General features: G+C 44.9%; 1 protein-coding gene across 6 annotated transcripts in view; it reads right to left on the reverse strand.

Annotated features, from left to right (window-relative positions):
* Positions 1-1,393: 1,393 nt before the first annotated feature.
* The window catches only part of LOC109482598 (repulsive guidance molecule A-like), a 41,489-nt gene continuing 23,908 nt past the window's right edge, over positions 1,394-18,974 (reverse strand). For 3 of the 6 annotated variants that reach the window (XM_019785383.1, XM_019785379.1, XM_019785382.1), the window contains exons 2-4: positions 6,985-7,133; positions 6,204-6,718; positions 1,394-3,192 (exon numbers count right to left, since the gene is read on the reverse strand). In XM_019785383.1, coding sequence (XP_019640942.1) covers positions 2,470-3,192; positions 6,204-6,718; positions 6,985-7,075 — 1,329 coding nt within the window. In that variant the 5' untranslated portion in view covers positions 7,076-7,133 and the 3' untranslated portion in view covers positions 1,394-2,469. Of the gene's footprint in view, positions 3,193-6,203; positions 6,719-6,984; positions 7,134-12,709; positions 13,359-13,703; positions 14,018-15,417; positions 15,591-18,974 lie in introns of those variants that run through there. The other 3 variants (XM_019785380.1, XM_019785384.1, XM_019785378.1) reach the window with 3 other exon arrangements.

Consider the following 18,974-nt stretch of genomic DNA (forward strand, 5'->3'; position numbering starts at 1 on the left):
CCGACTGTCAACACATGCCCGAGTATTTGTGTGCACACGTGTGTCCACCGTTCACACCTGGTCCGCACCTGCTGGGTCCGACCGCATGCAAATGAGCCCCCGCATACTTGGGGTCCCTTCCCGGCTCCCGGCCGATCGGTCTCGCCTGCCCTGCCCGCCCCCTCCCCCCATGCAGTCCCAGAAAAGCAAGGCCAAACCGACATTCCTTCTAGCCTGTCCATTGCATGCCAAAAACTGGGGGTTTTGGGGGGTCTTCGGGAGCTCTTATGTGCTATTTTCTGATTGCATATAAACAACAGATCACCCCCGATTTTTTAGAACTGGGCTAATCAGAAAACGGCCGAAGAAAACCAAACCCCCAGTTCTAAAGGAGGCTACATCCCCCCTCCCCCCAACAGTACTAGTAACGTATTGTTACTGCATGCCAGCCTACCCGCCTACCCGAATTCGCGCCCTTTGCTGGCTGTTCTTTGTTCGCAGTATTTGTATTATTTATCCCATCTCTCCTGCACCACAGGCGGCCAGTTGTTGTCTGCGCCAAAGAAATGCTTCCCGTCGCGCGGCTAGAATTTCTTTCCCACCTTCTCCCTCAAACGTGGCCCAAAAAACACTACCAGCCACGTCCCACATGTGTGTTAGTCCAACCAAAAATACGTAAGTATATCTAAGCTACAAAACAGAGGCAGTATTGGCTTACAAAGTGACTCTTTAGTCAAACACGATTGCCAACAGTTTTGGACAGAAAAACAGATTTCCTGACTTGTAAGTATACAAGTCACGTCCACATGTGTTATGTAGCCCGACTAGAAGTATATGTCTAACCTATACAATAACGACAACAGCATCCGTTTGCAAAATGACTCTACGAGCAAACATGATTGGCAACAGTTTAGGACAGAAAAACAGATTTCCTCAGTTGTATGTCTTCTTTCTTTTCTTCCACGGTGTTGTCACCATGTATTAGCATGCAAAAAAAAAGCCCGACTGTTGGACGCCCCCAAGTGAGTGGGAACCATTTGATGTGGGACCGCTTTTGGTGTTCGGCATTCATTCACCACACGCACAACAAGCACGTTTTCTAATTCACTCGCAGTTTACCCTTTGAACAAACATTGAAAGGGCCCTTTGTGTACCACCGCACACCATAGATATCTAAAATAGCCCAATAGGTGATAAGGAATAGCAATTGGGGAGATAATCCCTGGTAGGGGGATTTGGGCGACCCAAATCAGGTTTACATACGAGAGAACTTACACTACTAGTTACAGGGATACCTACAGCGAAATCTAATAGCTGACTAGGATACAGGTAATACTGCTCTAAAAGAAACCGAACCGAGCATGCACAACACACAATATACAAGACACAAACACACTCATACTGGAGACGAAACAACCTTTCACAGGCCTTTATTCTTTACAACTTCCTTAGAAGAAGGGGAATACTTTTAGTAAGTCTTTTTTGAATAATTTAAAATATACAACTAAGCCTCACATGCGTCTAGGCGGGTGAAATGTAGAGGGGAAAAGTGTTTTTATCTTTACTCAACAGGAACCGAACTGAGGTAACAAGAACCGAACGGCCATGTTCAAATGGCTTCAACTGCAAGGTGAAGTAGGTTAGGCCGAGGTTTCGAATGTCAGCTGAGCATGGCCAGAACTGCGAATACAGTTGGGAAATGAGTAAAAATTTCCTTTTCTGTCATGTTGACTAAAGAAGTCTACACCAGAAAAATCCAGTGTTTCCAAAACCTTGAACAGTTATGAAGGTATGAGCTTGAGATGTGGTATTTTGTGGGACAGTTGTACCACATCAAATGAGGGACAAACTAAGAAGTACATTCATGGGGTGGTCAGTTGACATCCAGGTAATAGTTATGCTAAAAAACAGTCACTCAAGCAACTGGATATAACTTTGAAATATCATATCCAGTTGCATGAGCAATTGTTTTTTTGGCCTTACTAAAGAATTCTTCTTTACATGTAGAGTCTACTGGTCACATAAGCCCACTCTCCCAAAATATGCTTCTTGGTTTGCCTCTGACTTAAATCTGGCCCTCCTAGGTTTGTATACTTTTCAGGCACCTTGCTTTAATACTTGGGAAGTACGCCTTGTTTAGCTTACGACTAACCAATAGTATTCTTTGCATCTTAAATCTAAATGTTGTTAATGTGTTCCGGTGGTCAGGAGAAGGGGAGGAGAGGTAGAGCTTGAGTTCTGTGGCGACACAGAGTCGTGATGTTTCCTGAAGCGTTTATAAGTTATGTTCCTCGCTCAATTTTGGCTCGGGGAAGTTTTGTACAGGTATAAGAAGTGCCTTCGATACTAATGCTACTACCGTAATTATTAATAGTAGAAAAAGCACAGCACAACATATTCTTCTCAACATATGTACATCTGTTGTGTGCTGTGAGCGTTGTATATAAAGTCTTTTTTATAATTGAAATATATATTAGATTATTATATTAGTTATGTTACAAAATAAGACCAATTAGTTAATAAAATTATACAGGAGATGAGTAGCATGTACAGGGAGAGAGTCCGCCTGGGCAGAGTTCTGGACGGGGCGCTGTTCACGGGCGTTTGCGACCCCGAGATTGTAGACTCGATCGTTCTGTTTCGGTGAGTTCTCCCCGGGTTGGGGTGCAATCTGTACACGTCCTCCAGCGCACTCTTAGCTGCTAGTGTGAAGTTGGCGTCTCCCGTGGTCATCAGGTCGAACACACAGGAATCCAGGTAGAAGTCTGTCACGTTGCTCTGCCTGCACTTCTGAATCGCCATGTCTTTCGGCATGGCAATCTCACTACGGTGTAAGACCGTGTTCGAGGAGGACTGCGGAGGGTTTCTGAGGAATTCCACGTAGTCTATTCTCTCGCTCAGCGGGCATCCTTTCACGCACAGTTGCAACCCGTCCTCGTCGAAGTTCCCCGTGTTAATCACGTCCTCCGGCATGCGGATCGCGAACGTCAGGTAGTTCCCGATCTGGCGAAGCACGATCGTGGTGTCGATGTAGCGCACGTGGATCTCCACGTGACGGCCCGGGACCCGCACGTCCAGCACCAGGCTGCGGATCCCGTTCGGCCCGCCGCTGCGCGTCCCGTCGGCGAACGCATCGGGAAGGTTGTTCTGCTGCGCCTGGTAAACCTTTTCCCGCGCACACTCCGCCACTTCTCCCTTCACGATCACCGTCAACTGCAGGGGGAACAGGAGAAATTAGATTTTTTTTTCCTAAAATGTGCTAATGTAAACAATAGCCTGGATTGCAACACTCCTGGCTAATCATTGGTTTACAGCAAAGTTCTAGCTACATGCAGAAGTCCTGGTGGAGGAAAGAAGATGCCGGTGTACTCTTGTTTAGAATGACTGGATGTTGTTGTGGTGTTCCCGGTGTTCAAAAGCACAAATTACTATTCTAAATTCATGTGATGATCCGTGATTTGTGAGTACATATATTACGTCTTCTAGTTCTACAGCAATGGTTCTAGTTCTAGTTCTACTTCTCCCTTTACGATCAACATCAACTGGAGGGGGGAAACAACAGAAATTAGATAATTGTATAGAAAATTGTTTCAGGTTAGAATTTGTGTTGATCCATGATTTGTCAAAATTACATCTTCTACTCCTATTCAAATTTAGCCTTGTCAGTTTATGTCCTCTCCCACCAACTACTATTAACCACACACTTTGAATTAGCCTGGGTACCATCCTGGTAACCAGGATGGTACCCAGGCTAATTCAAATTTTTCTTCCTCTACAATTATTTTCAGGGAAAGCAGAAGTGAAATGCAATCGAGTCTTTGAAACACAAGCATACAAATTAAAAAATTTGGTTATAATTAAGACTTCAATCATCCAAGATTTGTCGATATGGTTTCTAGTTTTACAGCTGTTAATATTTTCCCCTTCACAATCACTTCTAAGTTCTAACTGAAGGGCACAAAAGAATTAAATAATGCAATGTATTGTAATGAAGCCTTGAAAAAACACAATGGTCCATTCAAATTTGGTCAGAATTCTTACTTCTTTGCAATTATGATCCATGATTTTTGAATATGTCTGCTACATCAACAAGTTGAGACAACAACCATTGAAACTCATTTGCTTAAAGTAACTTGTGATGAACTGGAGAAAAGATGAAAATTTAAGTTTATGTAAGAAAGTCAGAAGCCCTACAGGAACCCAGCTGTGATGCAGTAGGAAAAGGTCTGGTTTCTTCATTTCCTGTATTTTGTTTTCTTTTTAGTTGCCTATGTAAACAGCAGTAGGTCAAAATTACCATGAAAAAAAACTTGTCACAAACAACTGAAGCCATGAATATTCTGAAGATAAGCAAACACATGCCAGTATAGCAACTGTCAAAGCAATCGTCCTAATTTTAGGGTATCTATTTCAAAATAATTTAAATGTAGGGAGCTAAGGATACAAGTTCAAATTCTCCTTCACCAAGAAAGGATCAGCAATACCTTAGATCAAGGACAAAAGTTGAGACTGTATGATCTTGACGTTTTGCAGTGAATATGTGCACCAGTTAGGGCATCATCATCCTCTAACTTTGCAAGAGCTCTGTTGTTGGATGCCCATCAAAATTAAATACCATTTAATACAACAGGAATAAAATTCTTTAATAATATACCCTTTTGCTGAGATTGTGCCTGGTTTGTCCTTAGATGTGGCAAGCTGGATTGCACAGGACTTCAGAGCTTCTGATATGTATGCAAATTACGGGACACTTCTAGGCTAGATAAATAGTGGTATCATATCGTTTGTTGTTGTAATTTTTTCAGAGGCACGAAAGTCAACACTGGACCAGTCTTGGGAAGAAACAACCCTTTTTTGGGGGCTTCCAACTCTAGAATTACTAATGTTGTTAGTCTACATGGGTGGTATTTTCTTTGTAAGTGCAAACTTCTAACCGTTGCCAGGGTTACAGCAACCAGGCATCTTAAAATTCTTCTTGTACATGAAAGCGATGGTTGTTACATGGATTAACAGCTATTTCCTCTGTACTGTAGGCAGGAGAAATGCGGGGTATTGTTGGAAAGTTTTGGGAAAAATCTGTGACTTGATTTTTTAAAAACATTTTCATAATCGTCTTAATCACAGCAGCAAATCCAATCCAAAACTTAAAACGCTTGGCTGTATCATTGTTGTTGTCAATTTTTTGCTTTTTCTTTCTTTTTACAAATTGAAATCTAAAATAACTCATGATCCAATACATATCTCTTAAATTGTTGTTGGCGATTTGGGTATATTTTTGGGAGACTTGCAAAAATGATGTGTCAGAATTTTTTTTGCTTTATTTTCAGAAGAAACCACAATACACGATAACAAGATTGTGCTAGTCGAAAAGTCATCATGTTTTCTATTACAAGTTGTCATTCAAGAAATATGATGCCGAATTAGGCCAGCTTAGAATATAATCAGCTAAAATAGGTCACCTCTCAACTGATTGTTTATTTAGGCCATGTTATAACCTGTGCAGTGCTTTGTTCTAGCAGAGTTGGAACTACGATACACTCGTATTTTCAGTACAAGTTTCTGCCACTGAAGTGTGCTCTTCGGTTACCAAAGGATGACTTTTGAATTCGAGACAGAAGTGGCCTTCTAGCTTCAGAGTTTGTATATTTTTTCAGTGGGGCCCACATAGAGTGATTATCGCGGCCGAACAGGGGATGGAGTGCCTGTGAAGAGGGTTATACATATTTCATGCACGCTATCGAGAGCTGTGAAAAACCTATTCTCGAGTGGGCTCGAAGGAAGTACCCCCTATTTGTGTGTGACTTTTTTTTTCATGCCTACACTACAGTGTTCTTTCCGAGTAGAGGGTTAGGCTTCTGTTTATTTTGGGCGTTTTTCTATCAGGCTTTTTTTCAGCTTGATTTTTAGAAGATACAAAAAAAATCTCGATGCAAACGACATAAAACAACAAGTGGATGCCTAAAACTCTGCTTGTAGAGTACGTTTTGTACTGGTGCCTTCCAGTGTACAAAAGGTACGCGGGTAGATGAACTTTGGCACGACGGCGTGTCCCAACAGCCTGGCTAGTAAACACAGGGCTTAGTTCTAACCTTGTAACCCAACCGGGGGTACTTTGTGAGGGGCTGGTTTGGGGAATGCGACTTCGGGGCATGCACAAAACTAAACCGGTGTAAGTAAGTCAAGATACATCGGCGTACTGTACAGTATATAAAATTATGTCTTACCTTAGTAGTCGCTGTTGCGGTGAATCCGTGCGATGCTGCTACAGCTACCGGCACGTTGGTAACTTGCACTGCTAGGTAAGCGTTGTCTATGAGGGGCCAGGCCCTGTCTACTTTACACGTCTGAAAGTCGTCGTAGAACGTCCGTAAATGGGGGTCCCCGAAAAGCCCGCAGTGGCGGTAGACTGTGCTGGGGCCGCCGCGGTACGCGCACATCGGCGGTAAATGTTCCTCGTGGGGGCTTCCCGGGCGAACTGGTGGGAACTCCTCTACGGGTGCGTCCGTGGGTACATGCGTGCAGTTGTGTGACTGCATCTGGGCCTGGAAGCCCCGTATGGTGGAGTGGTAGTGCAGGTCTCCCCGGCAGTTTCTGGCCGTACGCCGGGCGCAGTCGGTCGCCTGCCGTAGTGCCCGGCAGTACAGCACCAGGTCCCGAAAGATCGCCGGGTTTAGCGGCGCTGTACTAGCCACGAACTCTGAGTTACACTTGGTCACTCTGCACGCCGAGTCCGAATGTGCTGGTGGTGGGAAACAACAACATACATGCATGTCAGAGAAACTGTTGGGTTTTATTAAAAACAAAATAAAAGTCCACCAAACGCCCAAGGCGAGCAGCCTAACCAACCAACCGCCCTCCCCACTTCACTCAGGACACCCTATCCCACCCTCGGCGGCGCTGGCATGCGCTTTTACTGATCCCCTCCATTTCCTTTCTCCGGGACACCAGGATTACCTTAGCACAGAAACCGAGACAAAAGGAGAAGGAATGCTGTAGTTTCCTTACCTCTGTGGACCAGGACGGCGATGACTAGTAGCCGTAGTAAGACGGGGTAGAGCGGGCGAACAGCCTGCTCTAGCGTTCGCCCCGTCCCCATGCCCTTCCATGCACTGCACTGACAGGGCGAGCGGGTCGTCTTGCTGGCACGATATGCCCTGTAGTCATGAAAATAGAATGACAAAGTCGGCCATCAATCAACCTGACACATATTCAATAAGGTCCTGATTACGGCAACGTCTGCTGCCCGTTTCGGGCCCGAAACTGTCCAGTTTTGCTCCCATAGCTCCACAGAACCACCAGGCCGGGTTAGGGAGTCGGTAGGGAGAGGTTTTTAGGGGCCATGGCGTTGGGAAACTGCTGTGGGAAGGAACAAACGCGCGGGTTTGGGACAGGACCACGTCGGAAACCCGATCGCGCGGCTGAATTTTTCTCCGCCTTCCCCCAGCTCGCCCGATCACATGGGGCCCGATCGAGTTACTCCAACCAGCTGTCAAATCTAATTGCAAATAAACACGGTACCGGGCTTCGTGATTGGCCGGCGGTGACACGGCCACAGAGGCGTGAAGTCTCTTTGTGCCGCCCGGACCTTTTGTCCCGGCCACTTTGTTCAAAACTACCCCGTGTCAATCACTCCAGTTTACGTTATTAAACTATTTCCACCCGACAGAATTTACGCTGCGGGTTAGTCTAACCCTCCCTCCCTCCGGAGATACAACGGACGGTCCCTGTGGCTTCCCCTCTCGCACAAATCGTTGACGAGTCGACAGCTTTTCACACCAGAAGTGCGAAGAGGCCGAACTTTCACAATTTGAAGCGTTTATCGCCCTTATTTCCCTCCCTCCCACCTCACACATACTAGTACACACGCACACGTATACACACACAGTCCCGCTTGCGAGCGAGCGAGCCTGGAGTAGCACTCCAGGCTAAAAGATGCCTATCTCTCTCTTCCTGACAAAATTTGTAGTTGTTGGGTAACAGATTGGGAGAATTAGCGCGGGAGACGTGGATTCAGGTGCGTGGACCCCTGATTAGCTTTTCCCTTTGTTGGTTCTCCACTTTTAATTAGGGCTTTCTATTCAGGCTTTCAGAAAGTCCTCTACTTCGCCTGCTTTAGCATGCAGGGCCAGATCTCCCTGCAAGAGATAGTATCTGCACAGGAAATCGGAAAGAGTGTTCGCTTATCGGTTATCACGGCGAGCGAGGAGAATATATCTAATCCCGCAACACCGAAGTATCCTGTTCTATTTGTTTACCCGTGTGTGTACCCTCGCATTCTCCGGGTGAAACCCACACTACCCCGGACAAAGTGGCCTGTTCCTCCCGACAAGGGTCGCGATGCCAACGCGACACCGGAGAGCAGGACGGCGTTACGTCGGGACATTCGGGACCGCGCTCTTCTGTTTCCCACGACTTTCTCTAACCCCTGTCCGCGACATATCACGACATACAACTACCAGCAACACCCTGCTTACGTTTAAATTGTGTAGAAGTAGTGGAAGAAATAGCTTTGACGAAATTATCATCATTATTATCATTTTCATCAAATATAAGTTAAATAAGTTTTGCTGACAAAATCCACCCAATCAAGATCTAGGAATCAGTTCTTCTGTTTCCCACGAATTTTTTTAAACATCTATCGGCAACAAATCACGACATACAACTACCAGCCGTTTAAATTGTGTAGAAGTAGAATACATAGTTGTGATGAAATTATTGTCATTATTAATATCATTATCGTCAAAGAATTTATATACTAGTAGATGTTTCTCAATTCTTCTTGTTTCCCACGAATTTCTAACCTCTATCCGCAACAAATGACAACATAAAAAAATTACTAGCAAGCCCCACACCCTATTTCCGTTAAAAATTATGTCTACGAAGGACTAGTTGTGACTAAATTATTATTAGCAAGTTATACTGTATAAACGTTGCGGCCAAAATGCAGCCATGTTCGCGAAAACAAGTTTTAAGTGGCCTTATTGTGTCGTCTTCAATAATGCATGGTTTGTAATTGTTGAGGACACCCTTCAATGATTTACATTCTTTCACTTCGGGGTATGAATTATTTAAACGTCATGTTATATTCATAAGCAAGAATGGCCATTTCACGTTTGGAAAAAATGGCACGTACAAATCTGGGCCAAAAAAAGCAAGTCAGGGAAAAATCTTCATATTCGAATAAAAGATAAAATCTGTGTTGGTATAATCGACTGAAAATTGCACGGTGACTGTATGATGTGTTGGAATTCCGGAACAAAATTTAAATTTTACAACAATAAATCTACATGTTAGAATCTATTGGCTAGATCTTTCCATGGAGGTAAAAGAGAGAACTTTCTAATACCACACAAATGCAACAACATAAATATTTATTAGATACTTAATTTACTTTCAAAGCCATACCGTTACAGTATCTTGTATTGAACTATGAAGCTCCTCTGAGTTTATAAATTAGCTGAAGCCAGCCAATTATCAAAAACGTGGGAACAATAGAGGGACAAAAACACACGCACCCTGCCGGGTCCAAAATACAAATCCTCAAACCCAAGGGACAAGGCTTTATACTCGTACACTTGGGAGTTACGGACTTTCGGCTTGTCTTGGATTTCCCACTGTTGTTCTCTCATCCATATTCATGCGTTATAAGGGACAGGCTTTCAACTTGGAACATCTGTTCACTGTGGAAGGACGTTCGAGCTAGTAAAGATTAGAGGAAAGAACTATTAAGTCCTAGGCTAATCCGTATAGGCCCATTACACATAATAGAGATTTAAAACGCATCGGCGACAATATGAATCTGCTAGAGCAATGTCAATGCCATTCTTTAATAGAAAATTGTAGATCGTGTCGGTAAGAATTGTTTTGACAGATGCAGTTGAAAGGAAAGATCTTGAAGCACATTTTTGACGGGGTTCTCGCCGCTTGAAGTCGTTCCAAAAAGGGGCTATCGAGTCTGTTAGAGTTGCGTGCCCAAAAATGTGCCGAGTTTCCCCTGGGGATTACCTTTTCGTGCCACAACCGTTTCAGCCTGAACCCTCTGCTCTCTCCCTCCTGACTGCGACCGGCACATCTGGTGCAACAATCCTACCTAGACTCCATAGCATGCCAAAAACTGGGGGTCTTCAGGAGCTTTTATGTGCTATCTTCTGATTGCATATAGACAACATGGCCGGCCTGGTTGAATTACCCCCGTTTTTCAGAACTGGGCTAATCAGAAAACAGCCGAGAAAACACTAAACCCCCAGTTCTATAAGCCTGCTACGGAGGCTAGGATCTCACTGCCAAATATCCCCTCCACCACTGATCCACACAACACAGCCTTGAAATTCAACCCGGCCCCTTGAACGAAATCCCACACTGGCTGCCAATTAATAGAACTTTATGGGGCGTTTATCACCTAATGGTCGGCAGCGTTAGTTGGGCTATTTACAATCATCCCGAGAGTCAATCACGGTAATTATCACTGGGGTATCAAATAAGATTTACACTTTTTCTTCAAGTTCTTCCCCTGGCTGTTGTAACTTACGTGTATTCGTTTTGACCCGGTGTCTGCTTGAGAGAGAGGCATACCAGACCAGACAGAGCACGTACCGAAAGCGAGCTGTCTTCACCCCTCAATTTGCGGCGCATTCCCTCACTTCGCAAGTACACCCCAATATTGCCTGCTCGATGTAAACTATCGCTTGTCCTTACAAATCCCCTCTTCTTCTGATCTGGACGTAAAATTTTCCACAGGGGAATTGAAGAGACGAGATTGGAGGAAATTTGAGAAATTGAGGACACGTACCATGTGTCAACTCTCACAATTTACACAAGGGATGGTGAGTAAAAGTGATTGGAGATGCCATTCCATATTGAATGTGAGCGATTCTGAGAAATGTTGTAATACTAATCCTCTACGTGTCAGCTGTCAGTTTTTTTTCTGTCCCGTTTCTATTTTAGGGTGGACGAGTTTTTAGGTGTGTACAGGGATATTGGTTCAGCTGCTAGCTATCACAGTGAGCTACAGACACCACCGCCATTCACAGCAGATCAATGAGGAATTTTGATACGGTTAGCTTTCCAAACGCACATGCTTGTCAGAAAGTTCGAGTTCCGATATCTTCAGTCACTGTAGCAGCGATATACGTAACGTTACATACGGAATAGTTCGAATGTATCCTTCAAAACTAGTTGTTAGTTCAGCTGTTTGATTTTGTCTCGTGTTATTGAGAACTAGATATCGTTTGACAGAGAGAAAGGATCATGGTAGTCTCCGTAGCATGTCTTCGGCTGTTTTCTGATTAACCCAGTTCTGAAAACGGGGGTAATTCATTCAACCAGGCCGGCTATGCTGTCTATATGCAATCAGAAAATAGCACATAAAAGCTCCCAAAGACCCCCAGTTTTTGCATGCTATAGTAGGGAGGCTAGGATCATGGCAAGTCGCACAGTATCGTCAGGAGATCGGCGAGTGTGGGTCAACCGCCGGCGGCCAGACTGACACCCCAGTAATTGTCTGTTTACGACTGGAGAACCGCCGATAATACGACGGTGGCAACCCGCTCGGTAAAACACGATAAAAACCTGGCCACTGGCAGTCGCCTCTTTTCTTTTTCTGTAGCCTCTACCAGGCTTCGGAATGAAAAGAGTAGAAATTAGAGGTGGCAAATGCACTCCTAGAGCAGACCAACTCCCCTGGCTTGTTATCTGTCTATTTGGCCAATTTCTAAAACTCTTTCCAACCGCTTCCCAAGCCTTGTAGAGGCTATATTTTTAGGGGGGGGAGGGCGGGGGAAACTGCGGTAATGAGCCAGCTTTGGAAGAGCGTCTGGAAGAAATGGGGGTCAAGTGGAGATTAGCTGTGGGGTGTTCATCTGTAAAATCCCTCCGCGACGGTTTTAGACACATTTTACGTCGCCGAGGGGGAAATATCGACACTAGGATAACTTGTTTACCAACCAGAAAAATATCATTCCAATTTCTACTTCACCCTCTTTATAAAAATGTCGATGTCCTCTTGTTTTAACTTGTATTTAAAAACGAAAACAAAGCCTTGTTTACTTAACTGACCAATGCCAATATTTGAAAAATACATAGAGGCTCAATAGAGTTTTGGCGCTTTTTGTTTTCACAGGAAATTCTGCTGCAGTGATTTTGGAATTTAACTACTGTGTGATGGAATTGTCAGCGCTTAATTTTACCGAACCACGACCACATTGTTCTCTAGTCAACCAAGTTATCATATAATTATACACTTCGACAGTACAGTGCCTCTATAGAAATCCAACAAACCAGAAAAATCGGTGCAAGATACGGATACGTGCCCTGTATATATTTAGAACCACAGTGCGTTTAAAAATTACCGAGTGCCAGTCAACGCAGTAAATAATAATAAATGGATGTCGTCTGCATGTTTGAACACACTATTACGCAACGACACGTCAAGACAACAACATCACACAAACACAGGACCGCCGGAAGGTTATACCACGGTTCAGTTCTATCAGACAGGCAGATAGAATTGCGTTTCCAGACGACACATTCCTACCTAGACAGTAGACTAGCGCCTGGTCTTTTTAACCTTTCCTACTACAATATCCTCACAGAAACTGGTTAAAAACTTGGACGGATTGGCTTCTAAAGCAAATATTTCTCACATCAATACTCTAGTAGACGTGTGCGAACTGCGAACCCAACATGCAAGCCTCCATGATCAGACATTCCGTCCAGAAATAAACAAACACACCTCGGAGTGGGAACGTGTCTGCTGTAGCAGCAGGGCACAGGGTTGGCGCTTATATCCCACCCGTCTCTCTCGCCACGGTTCACAGTCCTCACACACATGCGGGCCTGCATTCTTCCTGTCCGCCTAGCCTGTCCACAGGCCGGATACCCGACGTGTGAAACCCTTCACTGCCTCATCATCACATCACCAAAACGTTTATACCATCCAGTAAAACAGTCGGTAAAAACTACAGGGCTTCGCAACCACCACCACAGTCTAGCCAGCCCCCATCCAGCCAACAACTCACTGTACCCCCGAAATGCCTTCAACCGTCAAAATGTCTACAGCGTGTCAGTTTACCTGACACGGTGGATGGCAGGGGCCATGGCGGCTAGGGGTGTGCATAATAGGCCCCGGCCTCGCTACAAAAACAACCCCAACATTTGCTTCTCCCTACGTACTCTGTGCTTGCCTCCCCTTATCTTTCAAACACGTCTATAACGTTGCCAGAGATCGAGTGTTCGTCTCCCCACTTCGGCGGGGACGCAGGGCGTTCGGTTTGCCGTCGGTGGAAAACAGCTTGAAGGGCGCTTGAAGCCAGTTCAACTATGACGGAAAGGCCCTATCTGCCATTCAAATCCACCAGTGCGCGCTGAAGGGCCCAGGGCTCATGTTAGCGCGGTGGTATGCCGCTCGGCCGCGCGTTCCGACGCCGTGTACCCGCATTTTCCACCTATCTCCAAATCACGGCCATCCACAATCGATAAATTGCTCTTAAAAGATACGACAGATTACGACAGCTAAACGGTTCCGACGTTACACTATAGCTCCGACCTTCCACTCACCACACAGGCGCATGCTAACCATTTTCTCCGGGGCAAATCGTGCTATAATTAAACCGGCAGCGCATTCCTAGCTTCCCCAACGTTCCCGGGTTAGTTTGGAACGCTAGTGGACAAAGTTAGTGCTGAAACTACGCCTCCCGACATAATGTTGCCAAGCGATACGACCATACCTTCACTCTATCCGCGCCGACACTCCACCGTACAGGCTTCTCTGGTGTTCGGACAAAGTGTCGAACGCACACGATTTCACGTCATCACATGATCGCAATTCATCCAGAACCCCGTTCCCAGAGGGTTCTTTTCTGTAATCCGACATAATAGACGCTTTGTAGCGGCCAGTTTTGTTTCAACTACTTTATCATGCAAAGATATTCGAGCCGGGTCACGTCAGGCATTATGTATACACAGTGTGAGAGCGGCGATGCCGCATCGGAATATGAAAACAACGCAGGGTAGTTACTAGTAGTTGTTTCCACTTTTTGAAGGGCGATCTTTCGAAAAGTCAACAACGACCGGGCGGGTTGGATTTGCGGTTTTGTCAGAGTTGATTCCACTACTTCAAAAAAGCTGCCCAGTAGTAAACGACGTAACACGACAAAAAAGTACATAAAACAAACCGCTATAAATAAAAGGCAAGAGTTTTAATATAGGTAATAATTACAAGGGTTGAAACTGATGCTAATTTGGAAGACAGCTACACCAATTTTTGGAGGGCGATCTTTCGAAAAGTCAACAGAACCAGGTAAGATGGGAAAAAGTACACATAAAAAACAAACAGCTAAAAATAAAACGTAAGAGTTTGAATCTGGGTAATTAAAATGGTGTTGAAACTGATGCTTTATTTGGAAGACAGCTACGCCGCCCGTGAAGCACCGGACACCCCCTCCCCGGCGCTAATTATCTCTATTAGGACAAACAAAATCCAAAGTTTACCCGTAAACAACCACGAGTGGGCGACAAATCCCCGGCCCAAGTCTACAACTACTTCAACCGAGAAGGGTTCTGTTATTTTTGCTGCGCAGCTGATACCAAGACATGATACTAGTAGTAGTAGTACACTACATTCCAACAAATTATGTGGTTTCAAACCTTTATAGAACCTCTTTGATCATCACAACGCGACGGTCCATAACATTACAATTGGAATATTCCAACATATTCCAAGGCAGTTTTCGTAAGATACAATAGTGAGAGCAAAGAACCGATACTGATTATTCTTGTAAATTTATGCCGATATCGAATTTGAACATACCAGAACAAGCACGTTTGGTTCAGCTACAGACTGTGATTAACGATTTTTTAAAAACCTTCTGACGTTCGCCTTCTGTCAAAATTATATGATACTAGCGTTTGAAATACAGTTTCTAAACGTCGGAAAACCCTAAAGCCAGGGAGCGTGTCCAAAACTATTCACCAGCGCAAGAATCTAGATCACCTTGTTGAATTCGTAATCATCCATCCAATAGCCCGTCATGATCTGTGTCTGTACAGATAAAACAATTTAGATCTGTAGATAAGATAGCAGCCCGCACGGCAGCCCCCAGGACATACCCCTATCTTCGTATTTCAAACTTTTTAATCTGATCTTTTGAAGATCTACGTAGTTTAGCGGTAAAGCCTACGTTGCACTGTAAGCCGATCAGCGAAATGAAAGTTGCCACTGTGAATCTAGTCCCATATCTAGAACTGTAGTTGTGGAAGGACCAGTGGATTTGACAGCCCCCTCCAAGCCTGGCCTTACATGGCGATGCGATTTGAAAGGTCCTAAATCGACCGACCGCCAACAGCAAATGTGGACAAGATACTAAGCAAATTTGTCGGAATCGAAATCCTGAATTCGGTGCCCCTCTAAAAAGTAAAACCGCCGTACGTCGGAAGACCCACCTTCCTATGGTGCTCCGTACCGCCTCTACCCCTGTCCGCTCGCGCATATCTGTGCTACCGTGTGCCCGCGGTTTCTCAGTCCTGGTTGATACTCCTCGAGGAAAACTGCGATGAAGTTGATCTAAGAGGTCTAATTTTTCACTAGCCAGCTCGAGGAACAAGACAGAGCGTATTTATACCCTAGTCCTGGCCGGGCCCGATGTCTGTGTGATCAGCCCACTGTGCAAACACGCCGCAGATGTGTGTTTTTGTTCCCAACACGCCAAGAACGCTGGAGATGCCACATCGGGACTGCAGCTGTGGTGCCGCCGTACTGGTGTGGAGAATCGCTTGTGTCTCTCCGGTCGCCTTCCTCCTAGGGCCGCTCCAAAACCCGCACACACACACGCCCGCTTACAAACCGGCGTACGGTCCGATGCTCCTGGCTTGTCGAAACGCTGGAGCACTACACTCCTGGTTTCAAGGGTCTATCAACCATTACTTGACACCCTATCAAGTAATTTATGGTGGGTACAGCGGACCCTACTTGCCGGTCAATGGCCCGTGAAGTTTTTTCGCAGAGAGAAAAACTTTCGAAACCTTTTCAATCCTTCCCCTCGCAGAGAACCGACTACACTACGAACTAACGCACGGAGTAATGCCACGAAAGTAACCACACACATACACACACGATGTGCCAAGTACCTTATGTTTGTTTGTTTTTCTGCCTTGTGAAGGACTGAAATAGATTGACAAGTTTTGATGGCTCGGCGTGATTTGGGTTGGCAGGAGTCCAGGGCCCACTTGGCAGGTAGTTGACAATACCTTAGAGAGCGGCGATAGACCCTCTCGTGTCATCACTCCGCTCTTCAGACCTACACCCCAGAAAATATCTTCAACACCTTCCAGTTAAGAAGTTCCACGCCCTGCAATTTCCTTCTCTGGGAACGTGCAAGTGCTTTTACGGATGGAAAAGACGGGGGGAGTAGAAAAAGAGAAACGTCACTGTACCACAGTATAAACAACTCAACTAAGAGACGTGTCAATTTTTAAGACCTACACTCCAGAAAATATCTTCAACACCTTCCAGTTCAAGTTCCACGCCCTGCTATTTCCTTCTCAGCGCAGAGAACGCGCTAGGGCTTTTATTAGATGTTGGATAAGACACTGGCAATGTGAAACAGAAACAACACGGTGCATGTATCAAAGTAAACTACACCCCTGAAAATATCCTTAAAGTTTAACACCTTCCACGCCCAGCAATTTCCTTCTCAACGCTGTGAACACGTGCTAATGCTTTTATGGTTGGAAAAGACTGGGTAGAAAAAAAATGGAACATCACTCACTGTACCAAAGTATAAACTACAGAACTCAGAGACGTATAAGTATTTTTTAGGACAATCCTTTTGTACATATACTAGTAGTTGGTTACACCCAGAGACAAGTGTTGACTAAAAAAAAACCAAACCCACTTTTTCCCCAGAGTAACGCCCTTCCTCTACACACCAGTGAGTCAGACAGGTCCAGACGACAATCTGGAAACGTTACGAAGTGTGGAGAACACATTATACAGCCAGGTACCTCATCATCCTGCTATCTAATGCACCCTGGAAGACCCGGGACCGGCCTGCTTGTTTTCTTTGCAGCAGAAAGCATTCCGACCGGCGGTTTTCCTAGGCCCTCTGGAGGGAAACAAGTGCAGACACACTAAATCTAAACCCTGGCCGTATTTGTTTGGGGTACCACACGCTGTAGCCGTGAGGGTTGATTAGCTGTACAAGTTGCAGCAAGGTTTCCCCCAGATGTACGGAGCTGCCAACAGCCTCGGTCCTTGGGGTGACAGGGATAAACACTAGAAAAGAGGAAGACTACAATAATCGAAAGTGAGGAGCAGCCTCAACAGGAAGAGACTTCCTACCTGGCTGAAAGGATCTTCTATCTACTACATGTATCTAATAAAATAATACTAGCACGTACAGAAACCATGCATTACGAAAAGGATCATCATTCATCAATATTCAATAATGGCAGTGTTGGCTTGGCAGTAAACGTTTTTAAAAAGCTACTAGTATACTGCTTCTGGTTGAAAGACTATGAAAAATACATATTACAATAGTTAGTAAAACAAATACCAGCAACAGGGAAGACAATACTAAAAATTAAAGTACCTTTGTGACATTTAAGTTTTGTTTTCAAAATTTTCTTGTGTCAGTTATTTGCCAAGAAATTGTGTTGACGTTATCATGTGTGATATTTTTGCAAACTCAGTGAATCACCAATAAATGTAAAAACACTCCATGTTCTGTTTAAAACTGGTAATTCCAATTATGACAGATAACAATGTTTTTTGTTACCTATGTAATGATACTATGTTACATGTATGACAACAGTTCGACAGTCATAATGTTTTCTTGCCAGTCGTGACATTTTTTTATTTTTTGGGCCATATTGCGTGTGATGACAGTATGACAGTCGCAATATTTCCCATGGCTATATAACATGTATGGCGACAGTTGTGATGTTTTCAGTTTTATTCGGGCTAGTCGCGATGTTTTCAGTTTTTGGGCCATATTACATGAATGACGACAAAGTGACAGTCGCAATGTTTTCCGTTTTCAGGCCATATTACAGTATGATGTTGTGTATGGCATGTATGGCGTTGTTTTGGTATGACGAGAGCGTAGCTGGCATTTTCAGTTATCAAGCTAGTCGCAATGTTTTTAGTTTTCAGGGCATATTACATGAATGACGACAGTGGCGATGTTTTGGTAGGACGGCAGCGTAGCTGGCAGGGTGACAGCCCAGCTTTATTTTCTCAGGTGTGACATCCCGCACGCCCTCAGGTACAATCCTCCGACTCCCAATCAACCGATGGCTGCCAATGAAAGGCCGCCCGACATTTCTAGCGCTTCACAAATACTGCGCTGGCACCGCAGACAAGAGAGAACAATGATGGATACTAAACGTGCAGAGAGAACAGTCTTCACTACCTTTTCCTCTATGTCGTAGTAGAATGAAATCTTCTTCCTTGTCTATGGTCAAAGAAATGTCTCTGTACTTATTGTGCTGGCATTGAATGTTATTATATTAAACCGTTGACTTGTAGATGAAACATTACACCCAATAATCAGCCCCTTCAAAGCGCGTACCAGGACAGGCCAGTGACAGGAACCTGTGATCGCCCGTGGGTTTGCGGGATTATCGCTCCCACCGACCAGGACCCGTTTTGTATTCTTTAATGGCCCCTAACTGCAAATTAAACCGAGCTCTGGCACTCCGCAATCAAGTTTGACAGCTGGGCAATAAGGGGTGCCCATACAAGCGCAGGGGCTTGACTATGATGGACAAGCAGTCCAGAGGATTAGGAGCAGGGCAAACTTGTCCTGGTCTTAATCCGCGCAGGATAATCCTCGCGCTGACACCGAAACGGACATCTGTACTGTCCACAGACGACAATGCCCTACGTGTGAGACGCATACCTGCAACGCACAACGTACCACAAAGAGATAACACCTGTGTCTTCAATAAGGCCTCCTCACCTGCAGAACTTTGGACTAAGTCTGAGGTGTTGTCACACA

Source organism: Branchiostoma belcheri, unplaced genomic scaffold, assembly GCF_001625305.1.
Source record: "Branchiostoma belcheri isolate BF01 breed outbred unplaced genomic scaffold, Haploidv18h27 scaffold6, whole genome shotgun sequence".
NCBI lineage: Eukaryota > Metazoa > Chordata > Leptocardii > Amphioxiformes > Branchiostomatidae > Branchiostoma > Branchiostoma belcheri.